The following is a 23,013-nucleotide window of genomic DNA, read 5'->3' as shown; positions in this document are numbered from 1 at the left end:
CGTATCGCGCTGTTTTAAAGTGGTCGATCTGAACTCTTGCTGGAGAGTGACAAACCAAGTGGAGCTGCCCTCAACTGCCCTATGGAGTCTGCTGTTGGGGGCGGTACAGGCCAAGAGCATCAGAGCTCGTGGTGGAGGGGTCATCCCTTGGGGGGTCCCTGGTGCCATGCTTGGAGCCAGAGATCCCTGAGCAACCGTCCCCATCGAGAGCAGCGTTCTCGGTGCTGCTGGGTCTTCGGTGTCAGCTAAACAAGACCAATTTGGTGGTTTTTTAATTAAGAGTCAACCATTCTCTTAGGGAAAAAACCATAGGATTTCCATGGTGACCCTAGTCTGTGGTACTGAAAGAACGGATTGGTAAAACCCAAACCAGACTGCAGTTTATATGGAGAGGACACGACACTTGAGCGTAAAAGCTCAGTAATATATTGAAGAGGTCCACTGCCCTCCAAACGGAAGATGCCAGCGTGAACTCGACTGCGTTTCACGATGCAGTCAGAACTGTTGAAAACTGGTCCAACTTCGGGGTTATTTACCACAATCCATCCAGCGTGTGAAATACGGCCTCTGAACTGGAGGTGGTAATGATAAATGAGCGGCAGAGATGTTCATGGCTGCTGGGAGCTGTTCGACTGGGTGACAGGAGGGACGGCCCTTGCTGATGCTACAGAGATCCCTGGCCTGGAAGAGTGCTCGTCTGAGATTTAGAGGAAGAGGTGATCATGCTGATTCCTTTGTTGTTCCCCCATTTGGTTGCTTTTTAAAAACAGAAACCCTCAGTACAACGACTTTTTCCGAAGAATCGCTCCTCACATTTCTGCGTGGTGCTTTGCAAGGGCCCGACCCCAGCGAGGAGCGTGCGGCGAGAGCAAGTGCATGCTGGGGAAGTGACTCCTTTGTGACCCTCGAGGAATTTGGGTCCAGCAGGACACAAAGTGCCCAGTGTTCACACAGCATCGTGGCCTTGCGCAGTCACTCTGAATCGCAGCGGTGAGGGGTGTTTGTGTGGAGCCCTTGGGGCCTGCGAAGGCGTCGGTGGTGGCACCTCTTGGCCAGTTCTGTCCTGTGAAGGAGCAGAGGACACGCGTGGAGCTGCCGTTGGCACCTCCCAGCTCACCTGCTTTGGGAGCCGCTGTCATCTCACCTCCTCTTGGAGTTCAAGACGCACTTTTTTCTTGCCTTGTGAAGATTTTTGGTATTTAGTGAGCCAACGTTTGAAATAAACAAACTTTTCTTCTCAATTATCTCTTACTCGCATTTTTCTGCCTCTTTTTGATTGCTTTGACATTTGATTTGTAGAAGATTTGTCACAAAATAGAGGTTTAGTTTCAATTCAGAAAAAGAAATGGGTGAACTTCAGTGTTTTGTTTTATAGGTAACTAATAGGAAGATGAGTATAGAGAGAATGTCATCGTGAGTGTGTTCGTAGTTGTCTCCTGTAGGAATTTTTCCAGGGTTTTCTGGTGTCTCACAGTTTTTTAACCCATCTGTAAAGATGTAAATTTCCAAGTTAAAAAGCTTCTACTCCTCTGTCTTTGCAGCTTCCGATCAAGGCTGGCCAGCAGAGCACCCACACCAAAGTCAGCACGGAGCACAACAAGGAGTGTCTCATAAACATCTCCAAGTACAAGTTTTCCCTGGTCATCAGTGGTCTCACTAACATCTTAAAAAATGTTAATAACATGGTAAGTTCTCTAGTTTTGGATTCTTGGGTGATTTTTCAATGTGCATCTGCTGGAACACTACAAAGGATTGATAAAATCAGAAAACAGGTTGCCCTGCTGCTAGGGATTTTAGGCTGCTTGGAGCTACCTGTAGTCCTGTTTGAGAGAGAAGTTATGTTAATTAAACTCCATAGGCATGAAGGAATGTGTTGATTGTCTGATAAATGAGAAAATCATACAGTTAAGACAAGTTTCTGTCTATGGTGTATAGATTTTGAGAGGAAAGGCCTGGCTAAAGATATCAATTAAAAAAGTCAACGTTTACTTTGCCCTAAGGAGCAAGACTTAACAATTTTTGTGTTTGATGGGCTGAGCTACTGTGTGAATCAGCAATATCTTTGACGGATTTCTATAGCTGAAACAAATCAGACCAACAGACTCATAATGGTCTTTGTTTAGAAAAGACCTCGAGGGTTTGCACTCTGCTGAAACTTAGGTTGCGTTGACTGAACCTCTCCTGTGGTTCAAAATACAACTTCCTTCGGGCGACTTCTACGTGTGTTCTGTGTGTGGGCAGGAGTGCCCGTGTGGTTTTGGCTAAACCTTTTCTACTTTATTTTGCTGTCTTAATGTTGCTGGAACCAGTCACTATTGTTGACAGTAGAGTTGGGTGCCAGCCTAAACACCCGATGGAGTTCTGCCTTCATCCCGTGTCTGAGCGTGGCATCTTTTTGGAGGGTCTCGCCTGTTTCTTCCCGTGGTCTGCGCTAAATTTTGCAATGCTCTAATAAGCTTGTCAGTACGGATTTGTTGTAGCATCAAGTCTGCTGAGATGTTGGCAGTGAAATGCGTAATTGGAAAAGTCTCAGCAGTAATTGATACCAAAACTGTTTCTGAAAAATCATAACCTTCATTTCTGAATAGATTACAGGCCTAGTGAAGGTAAGGGGCTGCAGTTACCGCCAGTCTTACTGCATTAGATTTGGCATTGCAGACCGGACAAAGAGACCTCTTCAGCAATAAGGTTTTAATTCCTATTTTAATCTAATTTTTGCTGGCTTTATTTCTAAAGTCAAAACCAGAGCAGTAAAGGAGCCATAACTTATTGTCCCACTTTGCCATATTACTTTCACGTGATAGAAGTCACATTTCTGTGTCTCGAATGAACCCGTATCCTTTCTACTTCTAGAGAATATTTGGAGAAACTGCTGAAAAGAATTTATATCTATCTCAGCTGATTATCTTGGATACACTGGAAAAATGTCTGGCAGGGGTGAGTAGTCTTGCATAAGGAATTGCTAAGTTGGAGTCCAGTGAGTTGGAGAGTACAAGTCAAATGCTTCTGTATCTGTTCTTACTGGTACTAAAGTCAAAACTCATCTGATTTACAGCCAAGTAGGATTAATGCCATTCGAAAAATACAGAAATGTTCTTTAATTGCACATAGTTGATACCGTTGATAAATTAACGATTTTTGGGGTGCTTTTTTTGTTGCCTAAAATTCGTGATCTTTTTTTTCAGCGAAACAGATTCAAGTAAAGTTTTCAATTTGCCCTTCCCACTAGTCAGCTAATTTGTGGAGGTATAAATAACTATTTTCTTGTGATAATTAGTTAAAAATAGTTGCAGACAACTGGACAGCTGTACTCAGACATGTGCAAACTGGAGTAAGGGCAGACACAAACCCAGCTGAAGAATTCTCTGTGGTTATGAGGCTTAGCTGGATTTGTATAAGCTTTGAGTGCTTGTGGCATATTCTGCTCAGTTTTTTTGATGCATCAAAACATTTTCATCCCACGATTCAAACAGGAAAAGAAATGGGATAGTAAATCATGTTAAGAGTAGCATGTACTTCCATACAAGTATTTTCATTTTTAAGCTACTAAATTTTCTGCATTCGGCATTGATTTTTCTTTACATTTCTCGAAGCTCTCATTTGTTGAGGTCACTTTTTGTGCACTCGTACGTACAGCAGGAACGCTGCGGTCGCTGTTCTGCAGATGACTTTTGCAGGTGTTTCCTCGCTACATGAGTTCTCCATGGCCAGACCTCCACTGGGAGCCCAGGCCTGGCCTTCCCAGCCCGGGCTGTGCAGTTTGCTGTTGCCCCGGGGTGGAAGTGGTTGTGCAGCTCGCTGTGCTGTGCTGTGCTGTGCTGTGCTGGTGTGTCACTGCAAAGCCAAACTGCGCTGTGAGCAGAACGTGCAATGGTTTGCTGCTTTAGCAAGAAAGGAATTCCTTTTTTTTAAAGCTGTATTCCTGGATGAGTGTCATGAAATCATCTCAGCTCTTTGCTGTTTCCCTGCAACAGTTTTGGAAGGTTCTTTCTATGTGACCTTGTTGTGGTTAGATTTGTCAAGCGGTGTATCTTACATTAGAGCACTAAAACAGTCTGAGTAGTTGTGGATTCTTCTGAATTCAGAAGAGATCCAGGTAAATACATTTGCCAGAATAATTTTCAGCGTTTACAGCTGAGGTCAATACCTCTTCTTGGCACTTCTTGTGTCCTTGATGCGCTGAGTCAAAAACACTCTTTTAACTTCAGAAAAGAATTATTTAAGAATATTTCTCATATGCATATTGTTTGAAACGTTAGTGTTTTTTTCCTGATAGATGATGATATTTGAACAGCCCAAAACTGTGCTGAATCCTTCCTGCTCTGTCAATTCAAAGGAGAGCAAGTTGAGGCAGTATATGTTAGACAAGCCTGAGCCAAACGTCCGTACAAAGAGCGTTGTGTTCTGCGGTATCTTCAGCTGCGTCTCTTGCTCGCTGGTCTTGCTCAATGTTTCATCGAGTTCTCATGGCAACAGGACTCAGGTCAACTAAGTGGGAGTCTCTGAAACTTCCCAATTCCCTACGGTAAATTCATTGGTAGAATTTTAGAAAGCTTTAATGCTGACCCTTCTGTTAAAACTTGCTCTTAGTAGAGCAAAGTTTCGCTTTGAATTCTTTTGTGAATAGTTTCCTTATGTCTCACACTGTGCAAACTGGCAAAAATTAGGTTTTTCTTCTGCAGGAAAGTGAAGCCATTCTTGACTCGTATAGAGCTATCCCAGGCAAAAGCAAGGGAGAAGCATCTCTTTTTTGGTTCATTTTTTGATAAAAAATTATTTGCTTTGGAATATAGTGGTTGGAATAGTGCTTGAAAGAGGAGTGAGGGTGGGTCTTCACCGAGTGAGCATCCGCTGCAAGCTGAGACAGTCAATGCTCTGCTGCTCGCACTTCACACAGAAATGTGTTTTACTTCAAAACCTACTTTGGTATTTCGCTTGACGCTTGATGCCATTGATCCTACAGGTTTTGGAGAGTTAACTGAAATTGTGAGACGGTTTGGATGGTACGGATGATTGTTCGAATGACAATAAGCTTTTTCTGTGTAGACGACTTACCCCACGGTCAGCGGTAGCCTGCAGGCAGAATTGGAAGTCTAGGTTCAGGTCCTGTGCCTATCACATGTGGCAGATGTAATGAAATCCCGAATGTTTATTTGTAGCAACCAAAGGACACCATGCGCCTGGATGAGACCATGCTGGTGAAGCAGCTGCTGCCGGAGATCTGCCACTTCATCCACACGTACCGCGAGGGGAACCAGCACGCAGCTGAGCTGCGCAACTCTGCTTCTGGGGTCCTGTTCTCTCTCAGCTGCAACAACTTCAATGCTGTGTTCAGCCGCATTTCCACCAGGTAGGGGTGTTTGAGTAGCCTGCTGTAGTGTGTTGGGAGATCTGCTGCGCATTGGTGTCTGGAACATCTGTCACAACTTGTAGGCTTTCAAATTTCAGAAAAGTTAACTGTTTAAATGAGAATCAACAAGATAGTCCCTCTACCTTTCAAAACTCTGAGTTTCAGGTGACAGAATGAACCTCTCGTATGCGTTCTAGGTTACTGCCAGTGTATTACCACTTTTAAAAGTCTGCTTTCATGAGTACAAGTCAGATGCTGCTGCAGAGTGAAAGTAGTGATAGCTCAGCTGAATAAGTAAGTTCTTGTGGGTGCGAGGTGTTTTGGGAAAAAGGGATGCTGAAGAGAGCGGGTTGTACCCATTTCCTTAGGAGTTTAGAATGCAAAATTGCCGATTGTCTCCAGCTCTGTTGGAGCCCCAAAGCTGTTTTCCTTCCTCATTTTTCGTGCTTGAAGGCTTTTATGTTACATCTGTCTTATGCCTGAAAGGGACAAAACAGCTGGCCTGTTGGTTAGTTGTTGGAAAAGACCCATTTGTTTTCTGACTGGAGTTTCACAGCACGTTTACTGCAGAAATCTCTGACTTTTCTGCTGGGCCAAGAGAGAAGAGAGGCCCAAAGCTTCGATCTGTTCTTTGCTCTTTTTGCCCTCTGATGCGTCAGCACTTGCCACTCCACTCGAGTTGTGTATTAAGCTTTTTAGTGCTGAAATACTTTGATTTTTGAAAGTTGCTTGAAGCAGCTTAGCTCTTATCACACGTTGTTACAGCTAACGTCGTCCTTGGCTTATGAGAAGCAGGACTTGGGCAGCCTTATGTGGTCACATAGCAATAAGTGTGCCGATCAAATTGAAACAGAGATGTATATATTCCTTATAATATACGAACAGTTCCGTTCCGACATTTTGGAAAACATTCACATTTTAGAAATCGGTCTAAAATTATCTAATAATTTGAATTTTTAAGAATTTCTAGAACTTTCACAGAGCTTGTAAAAACTTGTGTTTCAAGAACATGGACTTGGCAGCTAGCACAGAGGATGTGGTTTTACTCAATAGGTTGATTATGTTTTGTTGCTTATGGAAATGGAAACAATTTCTTTTGCTCCTTTTATAGGAAGTGTATTTCAGCTGAAGTTTTTTGACGGTCTTTGACTCTAGTCCATGGATCTCTTTATTTGTACGTCTCTAGCACGGTTTAGTTCTCAGGCTCCAAAGCCCTTGTTACCATCCATTTGAGCTGGACCACAGTGCTTTTCCCTAACCTGTTTTCCACTTGCAGATGGTTGTACAGAAATAGTTAAACATTTGACCAGTCGTTGCTGATCTCCACAGGGGTCAGCTTGCCGACAGTTAGCATTGCTGCTCTTTTGACCTGTGCTTCCTGTTTAGGCATATTTCTAGGCTTTGCATAGCAGCTGGGGGATTTTTGGCACGAAAAGCACGGCCGTGGGGACCTTCCCATTCCCAGCGAGGGCTGTGAAGTTTCCCTGGCGTTGACGAAATGAAGAACTGCTTTTATGCATAGTACTAGAAATCGCATTCCTTGTCTGAAACACATCTGTAGCTTGGAACAGGGCATGGCAATCTGCAGTTTGTGAGAACTTATGATTTAGTTATGAGTGGCTTAGTATGTGATGAGAAGTTTAGTAAATGGTCTAATACAAAGGTGTGAAGAGGTGCCGCTGTGTTTAAACTGGGGCGATCAAACTTCATCTCGTTTTATTAGGCCGGAGAAAAGGGACCTTCTTCAGCTCACAAAGCGTCCTGTGGCTCCCTTCAGTGATGTTAAGTCTTTACCGTCAGTGTTTGCCGATGAGAAGTGAGCTGGGGCAAGAGTTGCTGTTAGGAGCAGTAGCCTGAAACATCACAATTCCATGAATTTAATCTTTAGTTTAAAAGGCTACAGTACGGTGGAGAGCAAAAGGAGTTGGGCACATCTTGGGCATAAGCCAGAGGGCATTGGTATCTTGTGAGAATCATCACTGGTGTTTCTAAATCCACTGTCACCATGAAAAGGACTATAAGATTAACTCTTAATCATGCAAGACCCATCTTTAATTTCTAAGCCTGGAAAAGTTTTTCTGGGGAGGCTCTGTTGTATGAGATCATATGATATTCCCCTGCTGTTCAAATGTGTAGGATCACAGGTGTGTTCATACCTGTCTGATAAAATAGGATTAAAAAGTTAGTTTACTTTGCGTATTTTTAGGTTACAGGAACTGACTGTTTGCTCAGAAGACAATGCTGACGTTCATGATATTGAACTTTTACAGTACATCAGTGTGGATTGTTCAAAGCTAAAGCGACTCCTGCAAGGTACGGTTTGAGCCTGTGGTTGGAAATATTTTTGTCTGACTATGGCTTGGTAGAGATGACACCGTGGTGTTGGAACCTGTGTGTCTTTATTGCTGGGTCTTACTCCAAATACTCGTGTGTTTACCAAAACGTTTTACAATACTTAAATAGCATCAGACATTGGTTTAAGAATTGCTTTGCACTTCAAATGTCTTTAATAATCTGCGTTGCTTTTGAAAATCAAGTTTCTTTTCTGAATGCAGAAATGTATTTTACCTTTACAGAGACCGTATTCAAGTTTAAAGCCCTTAAGAAAGTAGCTCAGTTAGCTGTTATCAACAGTCTTGAAAAGGCAAGTATTTTAATACTTCTGTTTCACTGCTCATTTGCAGACTTTCTCACATTTAAGAAGTAGTTACAATTCAGTAATTTACTATCACATGTAAGTTGGTGGATCCCTTTGATGCATATATGTTTTGCAAGAGATGTTGAGTGATTAGAAGTAAGAGTAAAACCCCTCTTCATTTAAATACATAATTCAGAAGTATTTTCAAGCTCTGGAATGTAACGGTGTTTTGCTTTATCTGCAGGCCTTTTGGAACTGGGTGGAGAACTATCCCGATGAGTTCACAAAGCTGTATCAAACACCACAGACCGATATGGCTGGTAAGGTGCAACACGGCACAGAGTTCAAAAGTTGATTTCTCAGGCATCCCCACACTCACTTGCGTTTTGTGCCCTCTTTGCTTCTTGTGCAGCCTGCAAATAAGATGCACGTTTCTGTCACCCCTTGTCGGGGCAGGCAAGGATATATTGCTGTCTCTCTTCTCTCCTGACTCACCTTTCAAAGACATTCATTTTGTGGTTCAGCAAAAAGATATAAAACCCAAAAGACTGAAACTCTTTGAATATATATTTTTATCTTGATACAGGAAAAAAACTTAAAGGGAACATCACCTGTATTTGTCTCTAGTCAAAAAGAGAGGAAAATTTATATTTTCAGGTAAACCATGTCTTTAACTGGGTTGAGACCATTCTGTCCCCAGTAGCATGTCAGTTATGTGTAGGTGGAGCTACCCCTCTGCTGTTTTATACCTGTTCTTCACCTTCTCATAGTTAAAATTGGTATTGACCCTGGGGTTATGTTTTGTGCAGATTGTGCAGAGAAGTTGTTTGACTTAGTGGATGGCTTTGCTGAAAGCACAAAACGTAAAGCAGCAGTTTGGCCACTGCAAATCATACTGCTGGTCCTGTGTCCGGAGATAATCCAGGATATAGCAAAGGATGTGGTAGAGGAAACTAAAATGAACAAGGTAAGAGAAGAAAAGTATCTGAGTTCCGGCTCTCATTTCTAGAGGATGCTTGTTTTTGTTTGTGCTGTACTTCAGGTATAGTTTATTTTGTCTTTCCTCCCTAAAAAGCACATTGCAGTTCCATGTGTACACATATGCACCCTTTTTAAGTTCTCACGTAACATACGTTCTCCACTCTCAGTAATTGGTACAGGTAGTGTCCCAAACAATGATATTTCACAAGTCTCTTACCTCTCCTTGGAGGTTGGAATCCCAGTGTTGCCATTTCCTCTCTCCACCAGTACCAAACCCAGCGTTGCGCTGTTGTGGGTTTCTGCAGCGGGTGCTGGATTTGATGTGGCTGCAAACATTCTGGTTAAGCGTAAACAGCCACTGCCTTTGTGCCGTTCTGATTGCCCTGGGTTGATCAACATGAATGTCTTAAAGAAACACGTTTTGTCAGAATGCTGCTTCGAGTTGTTTTTTGAAGTCCTGATATCCATGATTTCCAATCAGAAACTGCAGTGTTGGTTGGCTTTAATATCTGAGGATCTAAACACTCTGACCACAGATTACCAAAGCTCTGGGTGTAACTATTCCTCGTTTGAATTCTGCAGAAACTGTTCCTGGACAATCTCAGGAAAGCGCTCGCAGGCCACAGTGGGAGCAGGCAGCTGACTGAAAGTGCCGCTATTGCTTGTGTGAAACTGTGCAAAGCATCCACCTACATCAACTGGGAAGATAATTCCGTCATTTTCCTACTGGTGCAGTCCATGGTAGTAGATCTTAAGGTAAAAATGTCTGCTTCCTAATTGCAATGAAGAAATTTGAATTTTAAAACACTAAAGTTAAATTGCAGTTTCTCCAGAATTGAGTACCACAGTGTTTTCCAGTGGAAAGTTTTGTATTGAAAGCAAACAAGAATAATCTTGGTATCCAATATTTATGATTTTTTAATTTTTTTCAATATACAGAATTTGCTGTTTAATCCGAGCAAACCTTTCTCAAGAGGCAATCAGAATGCAGATGTAGACCTTATGATTGACTGCTTAGTTTCCTGCTTCCGCATAAACCCTCATAATAACCAGCACTTTAAGGTGAGAACGCTACTTACTGGCAAGTCATTCTCCACGTACTATTGATAACCTGTCAGTTATAAAAGATTTGCTAAAGGCAGCTGGAAGCTCTTAAATAAGTTCAACTGTGTACATGTCCCTTAGTAATAAATCTGTTTTTATAATCTCTTCTTAGCTGATTAGACTTTCTCTTGTTTCCATTTGACAGCTTTGTCAGTTTAATAGAAGGGCTGCAGTATGTTGTTCAGTGTGATGAGGAAGATGGCAAAGACAAAGATGTTCCTAAGTGGCTTTTATGTATTTTTATTGTAGATCTGCCTGGCACAGAATTCCCCATCAACTTTTCATTATGTATTGGTAAATTCGCTCCACCGAATCATCACAAATGTAAGTTCTGCAAGTATTTAATGAGCCCAGCAATCTGCGGCTTCTGCTCAGCACTGTGACAGTAGGGGAGCAGCTGTGGTGGTGGATGTGTGGTACAGTAATACAGCTTTTCAGATGTGATCAAGCCCTTGAAGTGCCCGTTCTCTGTGTTGGTCGGTGTATCCCAGTGAACTGAGTGCACGTTGTTTTGAGGCATGACTTACTCGCGTTCAGTACCCTGAGGTCCACTGCAGTTTCCTGCATTTGTGGTTTCAGAGTCTGTGCTTGCTCAAAAAGCAGAGTGATGTAGTAGTCGGCTACATTGGGAGTGTTGCTTCTGTTACGACTCGTTTAAATATTACAGATTTGATGATGAGAATGCAAAATTAACACCTTGATAGTACTGTCTAACTTAGTCATGCGTAAAGGTTAGTAACGCTACAGCTTTTGTAGCTTTCTGAGGTCTAAAATAAGTCCTAATGCAGCTCCCGTGTAACCAGCCCAACACGTGAGCGTTTCTGTGTTTTCCAGTCGGCGCTGGACTGGTGGCCGCGGATCGACGCGGTGTACTGCCACTCCATGGAGCTGCGCAGCATGTTCAGCGAGACGCTGCACAAAGCCATCCAGGGCTGCGGGGCGCACCCGGCCATCCGCATGACACCGGTGAGACTCCTCGAGAGCCTGCTCAGACACAAACCTGTGCTTGTCCTGTGTCTCCATCCCATTCCAGCTTTTCTGTTCGTTAACTTTAGACTGGAAACTAGAGGGGGGGAAGAACATTGCAATCCAAAAAGCAACAGAGAGCCATGCATGCTCTGTAAGCCTTGCAGGTTTTGGTGTATTGACTGTTTCTAGCCAGTGATGTGCATCTTCCACTTTTCATGCTGCTTTTAAACTGGCAATTGAGAAGTATTTCTTCTGTAACTGTCCTCTGAGGCTGACTGTTCATTTTAAGCTTTCTTGCTTTGTGAATAGCTGAGCAGTGTGTCTAATCTGGAAAACAAAAGCATTCTGTGTGTGAAGATAACTTCTGAAAACTGCAAAGCTTTTACCGTGATTGGCGTGAGTAGCTCTTCATCTGTCCTGCTTGCTTTCTCTCGAGCAAGTTGACTGTTTGGTCTTGGTGACAGCAACAAAGTAAAAGATTTTTCAAGCGTTATGAAATAAAGTCAGCGTTCTTGGTTGTCTTGGAAAAAGTCTCAAATTTGTAGCTCATCCAAATTTTTTTAGTAAGCTCGCAGGCAGCTGCATTGCCTTTCCATTTAGGACTTCTGATGTGTCAAATGGACTTGATTGGTTGCTTTAGAAGGCCTAAAATGATCCATGAAAATACTGGGTTTCCCAAATGAAAGCAAACGATCCAAAAATACCTTTAGCTGGAAGCTACAACGTGTTTCACTTGCTTTTCACATGTATGTATTGATCTGTTGAGAAAATAGCAGGGGTATCGTAATGGCAACTCTGACATTGATTGGTGGTGCTTTGTCTTCTGCTTCTTATTTTCCGTTCTTATTGGCTGCTGTCGCTCTCAGGGTCAGACGCCAACCAGTCACTGTTTTGCATGGCAGTGGGCCTCTGTTGCTGTAAGTATGACCCATCGTAACTACCGCAGAAAAGCCTGTCCTTGCTCCGACTTTTCTGTGCATAGTTACCGCTGCAGGCACCTCGCTCCAGCTGGGACACGGGGTTGTAGTGAGGGTAGGACTGGAGGAGTCCTCCAGCGCTGCTGCTGCCCGTTGCAGGACCATCCTTCTCACACCCAGTTGAGCTCCTGCCCGGGAGAGGCGTTCTGGTGGTTCTGTTCTTTCTGCCCCTCGCATTTCCATCACGATGCTCTTCCACAATCTCCCCACTGGTGCTTAGAACTGTTTTCTAATTTCCAGCCTAAACTTATTTATGTGTAACTTACCCATCTGTGGTTGTTCCAGTGTTGTCCGGTAGCTGCAGAGCGGTGTTTATCGCCCCCATGAACGTGTGAAGCGCAGTCACAGCCCTGTCTTTGTGCACTGATAGGCTGTAGTTTTGATTGCGTGTAGCATCCTCAGACACCTATTTCACAGCCAGCGCTGCGTATGGCTGCTGGTTAAATGTATTGGTCATATGGCTGCCTGGATTCTGTGTGAACAGCGCTGGTGGTTCACACTGGAGTCAAACCAGAATACCTTGTGTGAACTCTCCATGCATACCTTCAGATCTCCTCCATTTCTCATCAGGAGGTTGACTGGGACAGAAATAGTTGACTGATTTTTCAGGTGCAGCTGGATTGTTGGTGTTTGGTTTGGTTTTAAGTTTATTTGAGTGATCGCTGTGTACTTTGTGACATCTGAAAGGTTTGTTTTCTAGAGATGAAAATGCTATCGCCCAGACCGTGATTATGGTAGAAAATAAAGAGAATATTTTGCCTTTGGGAAAAAGTTCCCTACCCCCACATGTATTCAAACCTAATTGGAAACGTTGATTTTTATTTCTTTCTCAGACCAGACAAAATCCCCTTTCGGTCCTTTCATCCATTTTTCCTTTGCCACAGTTATTCTTATGCAAAAACTTTTCATGCAGCACACTAGAACAGAACTTTAAAGGTATAATAAAGTGATAGCATGTGCATATGTAAAAAGGGATCTTTAAATAGAAGGCTGTACGACTGTACTTGAGAGACTCTGATATACTTTTAAACTTTTCATAAATTAGATTATGAAAGCAGTACACTTCATAAGGTGTTCAATTAGAGCTACTGTGTAGCCTGCCTTACTGACAGTGACTCTGATTTTTCCTTCCGTCAGAGTCTTACATTTAAGGAGAAAATGACAAGCCTTAAATTCAAAGAAAAACCCACTGATTTGGAGACCAGAAGCTACAAGTTCTTGCTGTTGTCCTTGGTAAAACTGATCCACGCTGATCCAAAGCTTTTGCTGTGTGTAAGTATCAGACTGTTCGTTCATAGAGAAATGTACTTGGCTAAACGAATAAAAGTAAAGAGCATAAACCTGGCATCTAGGTTATGTGCCTGCTCAGTCTTTTCCATGGTCATAATGCTGCTGTGCTCTCAAGGGAAAAAGGTCTTCCATTTCCTCAGGTCTGTTTATTGTTTAATATAGAAATATTTCAATTCTGTCAAAGATACGATATGCAAGGATCATCAGAGCTTAAAAAAGAGCGAGCAGCTCTCTCAGAGATCCAGAAATTCACCTGCTGTGATGAGGGGAGTGCTGCAGCAGCGGTCGGCGATGTGCTCTGTCATTGAACAGTTTCACAACTGACACTCGCTTTCCTTTCTGCTGTTTAGAACCCAAGGAAGCAGGGCCCCGAGACGCAGGGCAGCACGGCCGAGCTGATCACGGGCCTCGTGCAGCTCGTGCCGCAGTCCAGCATGCCCGATATCGCCCAGGAAGCCATGGAGGTGAGCTGGGGCTCTGTGTGCGGTGCTGAGCACGGGGACGGGTCGGGGCTTTGTAGAGGCTCCAAAGTGCTGATCAGCTCTGAAGTCTGGGTTAGAGTTTGGGCTCTGTTGATCTTTTCGTAGATGTCCCCTGCACTGAGGGCTGCATGGGAGAGGCCTGTAAGAAAATGACTTAAATAATTTTGAAATAATTTTGCCATGAACTAACAATGAACTCTTATTCTTCTGTATAAAATGCTTCCTGTCTCTGTTGTTGTTTTTAAAACAATGTAATTAATAGATGATTGCACCTATTTCTCTGCCTGTGCTGATGTACTTTGCAGATTTTTGTCTTTAAATGAAACCCTGCTTTGTTTTTTTGGCTTTAGGCCTTGCTAGTTCTTCACCAGTTAGACAGCATTGACTTGTGGAATCCTGATGCACCTATAGAAACATTCTGGGAAATTAGGTATGTAAGTTAATAACTTCTGTAGATCAGAGAAATAGCCTGTTTGATTTGTGTCCTCTTCTGAAATGGCTGTGAATGTTTTGGGAGAGCTATGCAGCATCGGTGTGAATCTGCAGCCAGAATTATTATGTGTGTTCATGAGAAAGTGGTATCTTCCTTGTACTGTGTGAATTTAACAAAAATACACTAACAGACATTTTGCTGGCTTTCTTAATGACTCTGCAGCCTGGTGTTAAGGTGTAGAAATGGTTTTTAGTTTGAAAAGTTAGACCTTTCCTCCTCATTCAGATGCTTGCTGCCTGTGTAAGTTCTGTTTTACCCTTTGGAGGCTGAGGGAGGGCAATGCTGAGCAGTTCTACAAGTGTGGATTTGCTGATCTTGATGCTGAAGCCCTCACCTAGAGAAGGTGATAGTCTGCCCTGCCCAGGGATCTCCATTTGTGTTTCTTGCGCATTTAAAGAAATTAAATTCATTAAAAGTTGTCTTCCTTTGTACAACTTCACAGCAGCTGTTGTGGTTGGTATCTTGGAGAACATGAAAGGAAATGAAATCCCCAAAAAGTAAAAATTGCACAAAGTGCTAAACTGAAAAATAGGGAAACTCAGAATGCTGAGAAATGCATGAGCTAAATAATGTAAAAAAAATAAATCGACCCAATCTGAGTTGGCACTGATGTTTGCTTTAGAAGAAAGGGCACAGCAGTCCAGGAGGAGCACTCTTACCAGCACCAACAAAGCGTCCTGCCTGACTGCTGAATACAGCTCGAGGGGCTCTCATGGGGTGGGTGCGGGGCTGAGCCCTGCCTGGACAGGCGAGAACTGAAGCTCACTGCTGTGATTTCTGATAGTGGAAATGAGTCTGTGGTCTGTTCAAGTTGGGGGAAACACCCACTGAAATGGACACTAATTTGGACCCTTTGGCAGTTTTAACAGAGTGTGAGACCTGAATGGATGTGAAGGAGGAACACCCCTAAATGTGTTCCTTCCCGAGCAGAGGTGAGGCATGCCAGAGTAGTGTAGGTAAAGTTGGGCTGCCCTCTCTGTCCTGGGGATCAGGGGAGGCCTCTGCACTGGCAGCCCTGGAGCCTGCACCTCTGCCAATACCCACATCGCTTCACCTCCTCCAGGGAGCCCGACAGGCCAGCTGGGCGGTGGGAAGGGTCAGCGGGGAGCTGTGGTCTGAAGCACACGTGTGTGATACCTGGTGTGCACTGTAAGAGATGGTGCTGTGTGTCTGTAGGGTATTCCTGCGAATCGCCTCTTTCTGTGTGAACTGTGGTGGTATCTTCCAAAACGTCGTTACCAGATTATAAAGCTAATGCTGGATTTCATTTTGCTGCAGTTCACAAATGCTTTTTTATATCTGCAAGAAACTCACTAGTCATCAGATGCTGAGCAGTACAGAAATCCTCAAGTGGCTGCGAGAGATTCTCATCTGTAGGAATAAATTTCTTCTGAAAAACAAAGTAAGTGAATGGTAATGCCTGTTAGGATCATTGAAATGGATTGCTCTCTTGTTTTGTCACTCTGCTTACTTACCAGGTTATTTTTATGATTGGAAGTGATTTAATAGCTGCACCTCCACTTTCTGGAGGTGCCCTTCACTGGAGCTGAAGTTAGGTCTAGGATTTTTATTTTACTCCAGCTATACAGGTTGTTTTACTTGCTTGGAAAACTTATGTTTTGTCAAACCCTGATGCCTGATACCTATTTGCCTAATACAAAGGGAAAAAGTCCTAGAAGTGAGAAAAAGGGAAGAATAATTAGGATAAAACATAAAATTTTCATTTTGGATTTCGTGCTCGTGTGAGTCCTAGGGTTCTGACTTGCTTCTGATAATCTCAAGAGACTCTTTCCAAGCCAAACGTACATTGTAGTGCTATACTTGCTCAAGTTAAGTTGAAAATATCTTTCCTCTTAGTACTTAGAGGATGTTCATTAGTATCAGAATCAGGAAAAGATAATAATTGTTATTAGAGCACTGCTTCACAGTCTCAGTATCTGCTTTTCTGATCAAACATAAAATGTACAGAATAAAACTCTCAGTACTCCTGAACTTGGCTGCTTTAGACTTCCTTACATCTCAATTATAACTATATTTATGTCAGTCTGTATTCTGTGGACTAAAACCCAGAAACCTCTAGGGCTTTCAGGGAGCTCCGAGGAAGGGAGGAAGTGGCATCATTTTGTGCTTACCTCAAGGTGATGTTTTTGGAAGATGACTCTTCAGGAAACTTCTTAGGGAGAAATATCCCACTAAGATAGCGTTATTGTGGGTAACTTTGTAGAGCCCTGACAGCACCAGTGTGAAAAGTACTGTGTAAATGTTGAAGAGCTTTTGACCTTCCTGAAATTCATCCTTTTTACCCTTTGTAAAGAAGAAGCTAATTGATTATTTTTCTTCCCTCTCTTTACAGCAGTCAGATCGGAGCTCCTGCCACTTCCTCTTCCTTTATGATGTCTCTGGAGGTGGAAGCAGTCAGATTTCCCTTGACCATGAAGAGATGATGCGCTGTGCTCCCGGAGCCACCCTCAGGAAAGGGAAAGGGAATTCTTCCATGGTAAGTAATAGATGAGAGTTCTTTTTAACACCTGGGGAGAAACACCTGCATGCAAGTAGATGAATTAATTACTTCTGAGGAGGAAAAGACATCTGTGTCCTACATAATGTACGTATCTAATAGTAATGGGGTTTCAGACTTTAAAGAGTTGCTCCTCTTTCAAGTTAAAATGTTGGTGAACGTTGTTTTGTTGGTGCATATGCAATCACGGCATCTCTACACAGCAGTCTGTTGTCAACAAATCTGAAATCGTGCTTTTTGAAGTATTGCATGCAGTCTGAACGTACCGTGAAGGACCACGAAGTCAAGCGTTTTACTAAGGTGAACGCTTTGACAGGCGAGGATCTCAAGCCTCGTTTTCCTACTGGTTCTAGGTGCAGGGAAAAAAAGGAAAGGGAGAGCTAGAACATCTTTCATGAGCCCCAACTTTAATTTTGATCTGAAATGTACACTCTTCCAGTATCACTAACATTTTCCTAAGTTCCTGGCTATCCTTACGAAAGGTCAGGTTCTTAGCCACTGTGTTGGTGCAACAGCATGTGAAACAGCTCCCATCTCGTTTAGGATTGCTTATTCCTACTGGAATTAAAGCAGTTTTAAAGAACGATTTGGATAAGGCTGAATTTTAGTAGCATGGCCATATTCGTAAGCAATATTGCCAACTGCAGAACTCTCCATTTCTCAAGGAAAGCACAGCAGGATGCAGCGGAACGCCGATTTGTCGCCAAGCCCAAACCAAACTGGAAGTCGCCCTGTACATGTTTTTGTGGAGCCCGGACATCGAGGCAGTCCTCGTTGCAATGTCCTGTTTCCGTCACCTCTGTGAGGAAGCAGACATCAGGTGTGGAGTCGATGAAGTCTCGGTGCATAATTTTTTGCCAAACTACAACACTTTCATGGAGTTTGCATCTGTCAGTAATATGATGTCCACAGGTAAGAACGGTGAATCCGTGAAACGCCTTTCTACCTGCGTAATAACACAGTGATTTGTGTTTGAGTTCTTTAAACAGGTCGAGGTTCTCATTTGATTGCTACTCTTGATTTTGCTGAAATGCTTTTCATATTTAACTTCAGTTAAATGTCCTGTGCCCCTTTGTAGGGAGAGCAGCTCTTCAGAAAAGAGTGATGGCGTTATTACGACGCATCGAACATCCGACTGCAGGCAACACCGAGGTAAACTTTCTTCTGAATTCACGTATGCTTTGCATGTGTATTTTTTGAAAACAGAAAATAATGTTGCTACAAGTGATTTTGAAGTTAAATCTTGATAACATCTTATTTTAGGCCTGGGAGGACACGCATGCAAAATGGGAACAAGCTACAAAACTAATCCTTAACTATCCAAAGACCAAAATGGAAGATGGACAGGTGACTATGAATTTTTCCATAGGTTCAACCCTTAGAAATTTAAACTATTTAAGCTTATTTATTGGAAGGAATTGAATTTTAATCTAGAAAATGAGGTTTGCAGGGCATTGGCTAAGCAAGCCCCTCCAGTCTCTTTTAGCCTTCCTTTTTCAACGTCTCTGAAAGCAATGCCTCAGTTTCTGTTCGTGCTACCACAATAAACTATAGGAGGTGGATCTTAGGAAGTTCTTGAGACTGGAACTGTAAATGGCAGGCTGTGTTACAGATCACTTCAAAATTGTGCTCTCTGTCCGTTAGTTACGTTTAATTGAAGAGATTTCATCTTCAGCCGTTCTTTTTCAGGTTACTGAGAGTCTCCATAAGACGATCGTCAAGAGACGAATGTCGCACGTTAGCGGGGGAGGCTCCATAGACCTCTCCGACACGGATTCTCTGCAGGAGTGGATCAACATGACCGGGTTCCTGTGTGCCCTCGGAGGGGTGTGCCTGCAGCACCGCAGCAACGCAGGCCTGGCGACCTACAGCCCACCCATGGGCCCCGTCAACGAGCGCAAGGGCTCCATGATCTCCATGGTGTCCACCGAGGGAAACGCAGAGACTCCCGTCAGCAAATTCATCGATCGGTTGTTGACTCTGATGGTCTGCAACCACGAGAAAGTGGGACTTCAGATACGGACTAATATTAAAGATCTGGTGGGTTTGGAGTTGAGTCCAGCACTTTATCCAATGCTGTTTAACAAACTGAAGAGTACCATCAGCAAGTTTTTTGATTCTCAAGGACAGGTAAAGTGTTGCCATCGTCCTTCACATTTGTGTCCTCGTAAAATGTGTCAATTTTGTCGTTCACATAGGTCATTGAAATTGAGAGCTGTTCATGTTTTGTGTAGAAAACCTGCGAGCGCTGTGACTGTGTCTGACAGCACACATTAATAATTGCAGTGTTTGTGATTCCAGGCTGTATTTAACATGGAATGATTGAAAACACTCTTGAATTCTTAGTGAGCTCCAAGTACAGAATCTGTGAGAATGTTTTCAGAATTGTTATGGCTGGTATTGACACATTTAATCTTGACATACATTGGAGTATTTTTGGCTAGGTGATAACTGGAAAAATGCTAGTCCATTAGAAAAGAATTAAGACCAGCAATTTTCTTCCTGTAGGTTTTGTTAACTGAGACCAACACGCAATTTGTAGAGCAAACCATCGCTATAATGAAGAATTTGCTTGACAATCATACCGAAGGGAGCTCAGAACACCTTGGACAAGCCAGTATTGAGACAATGATGCTAAATCTGGTTAGGTAAGAAATCCTGTTGACCTTCCTGTACAAAGTAATGTGTTTAAGAAGCGGGGTAGACCCTTCCAGTTTGTACCTTTTCTACTTGCATCTGTGGAGAAGCAGCAGCAGCTGATTTTTTCATTCTCCTCCTTATGGTTCTGACAACTTCAGTAATCGTGGAGATCATTTAAACTGCAGCATTAAAGTACACTGATGGAGGAGGACTTTTTGTAAGAACTGACCTTTCCATAGCTTGGCCCTGTTCTTGTAAGCATTCCTGGTTTCTTTTCTGCACGATGGTGTTAGTGGTTAAAAAGCAGCTGAAGGGCAGATTTCTGGTCTGTTTTAGACTAACAGAAAACTTCTTTGCCCAGAAGAAATCCGGTGTTGGTCTTCAGCTGATAGAAGGACTGGGTTACTCACTTTGGGGGGAAGGTGGGTATGAAGTAGTTAATCAGTCTTTTTGCTTTTTCCTTCAGGTACGTGCGTGTGCTTGGAAACCTGGTACATGCCATTCAAATAAAAACTAAGCTATGTCAGTTAGTAGAAGTGATGATGGAGAGGAGAGATGACCTTTCCTTTTGCCAAGAAATGAAATTCAGGTAAGTATTGCACCGTGTAACTTCTAGTGCAGCGTAATGTGGCCAACTGTAATTTTGTTTGGGTACATGCTTACAAAAATCAACCCCAAACCGTCTCTCACCAGTATTCCTGGTATAGGGATAGGACTCCTGTCGTTGTCTTCAGAATGTTTTAGAGCCCGATGCTGTGCTAAAATGTTGATTGTAGAGATACTAAGCACGTGTAAAGCTTTTGTGTGTGGTAGAGACTGGGTTATCACTGGGTATAATAAATCAGTTCAGTTTATCTTCAGTGGGGGGTGGTTCAGATAGCTCTTACGCTGGATTTGTCGTGGTGAAGAATGGTGCCAACAGCAGTAGGTGTGCTTGAGGGAAGGGCTATTAAACAAACCACACCAAACCAAGAAACCCCACAAAGCTAAAGCAGTCTCTCCATAACAGGAACAAAATGGTGGAGTACCTGACAGACTGGGTTATGGGAACATCTAATCAAGCAACGGACGAGGATGTGAAATGCTTGACAAGGTAAGAAAGGTCACTCTTGGACTGCTGCAGCTGCTGAAGGTGTTCAGATGGCATCTGATACCCCCAGATCATCTGGGTCACTGGGACTTGTGTTAGTGGCAGTAATTTTAAGGAAAAGGCACAGATTGAAACTTCAGTTTTGGTGAGCAACAACAGAAGTGTATTTAATGCATAGTCCTAACTCACATGGCTCTTGAGGTGTTTGTGTTTTGTTTTGTTTTAATCTACTGAGTTTATTTAATTCCTTTTAATACCTTTTTCTGATTCAGCAATAGGATTGAACATTTTACTTACTGGAGCTGCATCTTCATATGATGCATTCTGAAGAACAAGATCATCAAACATTATAGTGTTGAGTTTGTACTTAACTGTTTTAGTGGCAGATCTGGTTTGCAGTTGTAGATACACGGCTTGAACGCGTATCACACAATGTATTGGCTGTGTTCACATGGACAGAGCTTTACTAGAACAACTTTGTTTTAAAGTCCTTGTCACCTGCAGTTAGATCTGTAAGGAAAAGGGGCTTTGTACTGGATGGGAAAATTACCAAGGGGAATTAGAGACCAATTCTGCTGAACTGACTGACAGCTGAAAATGGTGTTTTTCAGAGATCTGGACCAAGCAAGTATGGAAGCAGTCGTCTCTCTTCTTGCTGGGCTTCCACTGCAGCCTGAAGAAGGAGATGGTGTTGAGCTGATGGAAGCAAAATCTCAGTTATTTCTTAAGTAAATAATGTCTTTTAACTATTTTTCTACACAATGACTCTGATGCACCACATTACTTTTATTACAAACGATGGTTTTTCTTCTACCAGAAACAATTTTATTATTCAAACTGGAATTGCTACTTATATATCCCATTTCACAGATCTCTGCCTCCTGCATTTATGGGAAGATTTTCATTTAGAAAATAATGATAAAAGATGGCTTTGTCTCTAGTTAATGCAGATGCCTGCTTAATTCATGGGAGGGCTCAGCTTGCTTTGATATTGTATTTTTATCCATGAAACCAGAAACTTTCCCTTCCAAGACGTCCCTTTGTAAAGGCACAGCTGTCAAATTCACCTGCTTGGTTTGAGCAACTTTGCATGTAGATTTTAGGACAGTACCTTCTGCTGGTACAACACATTTGAAACTTGGACTTTGGGGCGGTTACAAGATTTTTTGGGGAAGCCTTGTTGTGTATTTGTTATTGTGTGCAAATCTCTTCAGACGGTTGTCTTTGCAGAGTCTGTCTTACCGACCCGAGTCTTTCCCTGTAGATATTTCACGCTGTTCATGAACCTTCTGAACGACTGCAGTGAAGTTGAAGATGAAAGCGCCCAGACCGGTGGCAGGAAGCGGGGGATGTCTCGAAGGCTCGCTTCGCTGCGGCATTGCACTGTGCTTGCTATGTCGAACTTGCTCAACGCGAACGTGGACAGTGGTCTGATGCACTCAATAGGTAAAGTAGTTAGCCATAACCGTGCATAAATGAATGCGTAATGAAGACATTGGTATTTAATTTATTTTTACATCTTCCTTAGTAGTTCTGGGTTTTTTTAATCAGGCTTGGGCTATCATAAAGACCTCCAAACAAGAGCTACGTTTATGGAAGTCCTCACCAAAATTCTGCAGCAGGGAACAGAATTTGATACGTTAGCAGAAACAGTGCTAGCAGATCGGTTTGAGAGATTGGTGGAGTTGGTTACAATGATGGGTGATCAGGGGGAGCTTCCTATTGCTATGGCTTTAGCCAATGTGGTGCCTTGTTCTCAGTGGGTAAGTTGATTCACGCATTTTATTTCCTACATTTCTGAAAATATTAAGACTTGAAATAAAAGTGAGTGCAGATGTTAAGGGTCTAACAACAGTCAGCTAAAGAGAGATTAGGCCTACTGTGGTAGCTAGCCTGTCTTAGTATATTCTTGAAAAGTGTACTCAGTCTCATGTCAGATCTTGCAGTTTTATAGTGAATTTTAAGTTAATGTGTAGGAATAGTTTTATCTACAGTTATTGCAATAAATGCATCTGTTTGGGCTGGTTATTTATTGCAGATTATGTGTGCTGTAATGCAGGCAAACAGAACTGAATTTCCTCCTCTAGATTTTAGCAAGATGAATTGGGCTTTGTTGTACAGCAGAATAATTGCTTTCCTCTCCGGAATAACCGTTATGAATTTGTATGGCTGGCTGTCTTGAGGCAGACTGTTAGACAAGCGTTAGCACAGGAAGGATGTACAGAGAGATTGTGCTTAATTTGATATTGCCGTGCAAGACTCCTTAGCAGATTTAAAGCGTAGTACAAACTGCTTGGGGTTTTTTTTTTAATGATTCTTTTTTTTGTGCTTGCTTTGGTCACTGCAAGTCAGATTGACATCTCATTGCTTCTTTGAAGGATGAGCTGGCTCGTGTCCTGGTCACGCTCTTTGATTCCCGACACTTGCTCTACCAGTTGCTCTGGAATATGTTTTCCAAGGAAGTTGAACTAGCAGACTCCA

General features: G+C 42.7%; 1 protein-coding gene across 1 annotated transcript in view; it reads left to right on the top strand.

Moving 5' to 3' along the window:
- Positions 1-1,541: 1,541 nt before the first annotated feature.
- The window catches only part of NF1 (neurofibromin 1), a gene marked incomplete at its 5' end in the record, with an annotated part of 65,021 nt that continues 43,549 nt past the window's right edge, over positions 1,542-23,013 (top strand). Inside the window, 27 exon segments of the mRNA XM_010193364.1 lie at positions 1,542-1,685; positions 2,854-2,937; positions 5,160-5,350; positions 7,557-7,663; positions 7,927-7,994; positions 8,233-8,308; positions 8,798-8,955; positions 9,552-9,725; positions 9,909-10,031; positions 10,323-10,397; positions 10,908-11,039; positions 13,157-13,291; positions 13,660-13,773; positions 14,142-14,221; positions 15,563-15,686; positions 16,638-16,781; positions 17,468-17,714; positions 17,881-17,954; positions 18,066-18,149; positions 18,492-18,932; positions 19,311-19,450; positions 19,909-20,031; positions 20,452-20,535; positions 21,144-21,260; positions 21,797-21,978; positions 22,084-22,295; positions 22,911-23,013. The exon segment at positions 22,911-23,013 is cut by the window's right edge and continues 14 nt beyond it. Of these exon segments, the coding sequence (XP_010191666.1) occupies positions 1,542-1,685; positions 2,854-2,937; positions 5,160-5,350; positions 7,557-7,663; positions 7,927-7,994; positions 8,233-8,308; positions 8,798-8,955; positions 9,552-9,725; positions 9,909-10,031; positions 10,323-10,397; positions 10,908-11,039; positions 13,157-13,291; positions 13,660-13,773; positions 14,142-14,221; positions 15,563-15,686; positions 16,638-16,781; positions 17,468-17,714; positions 17,881-17,954; positions 18,066-18,149; positions 18,492-18,932; positions 19,311-19,450; positions 19,909-20,031; positions 20,452-20,535; positions 21,144-21,260; positions 21,797-21,978; positions 22,084-22,295; positions 22,911-23,013 (3,736 nt within the window).

Source organism: Mesitornis unicolor, unplaced genomic scaffold, assembly GCF_000695765.1.
Source record: "Mesitornis unicolor isolate BGI_N332 unplaced genomic scaffold, ASM69576v1 scaffold6811, whole genome shotgun sequence".
Taxonomy (NCBI): domain Eukaryota; kingdom Metazoa; phylum Chordata; class Aves; order Mesitornithiformes; family Mesitornithidae; genus Mesitornis; species Mesitornis unicolor.
The sequence above is the reverse complement of the archived record's forward strand: the minus strand, read 5'-3'. Positions and strand labels throughout refer to the sequence as shown.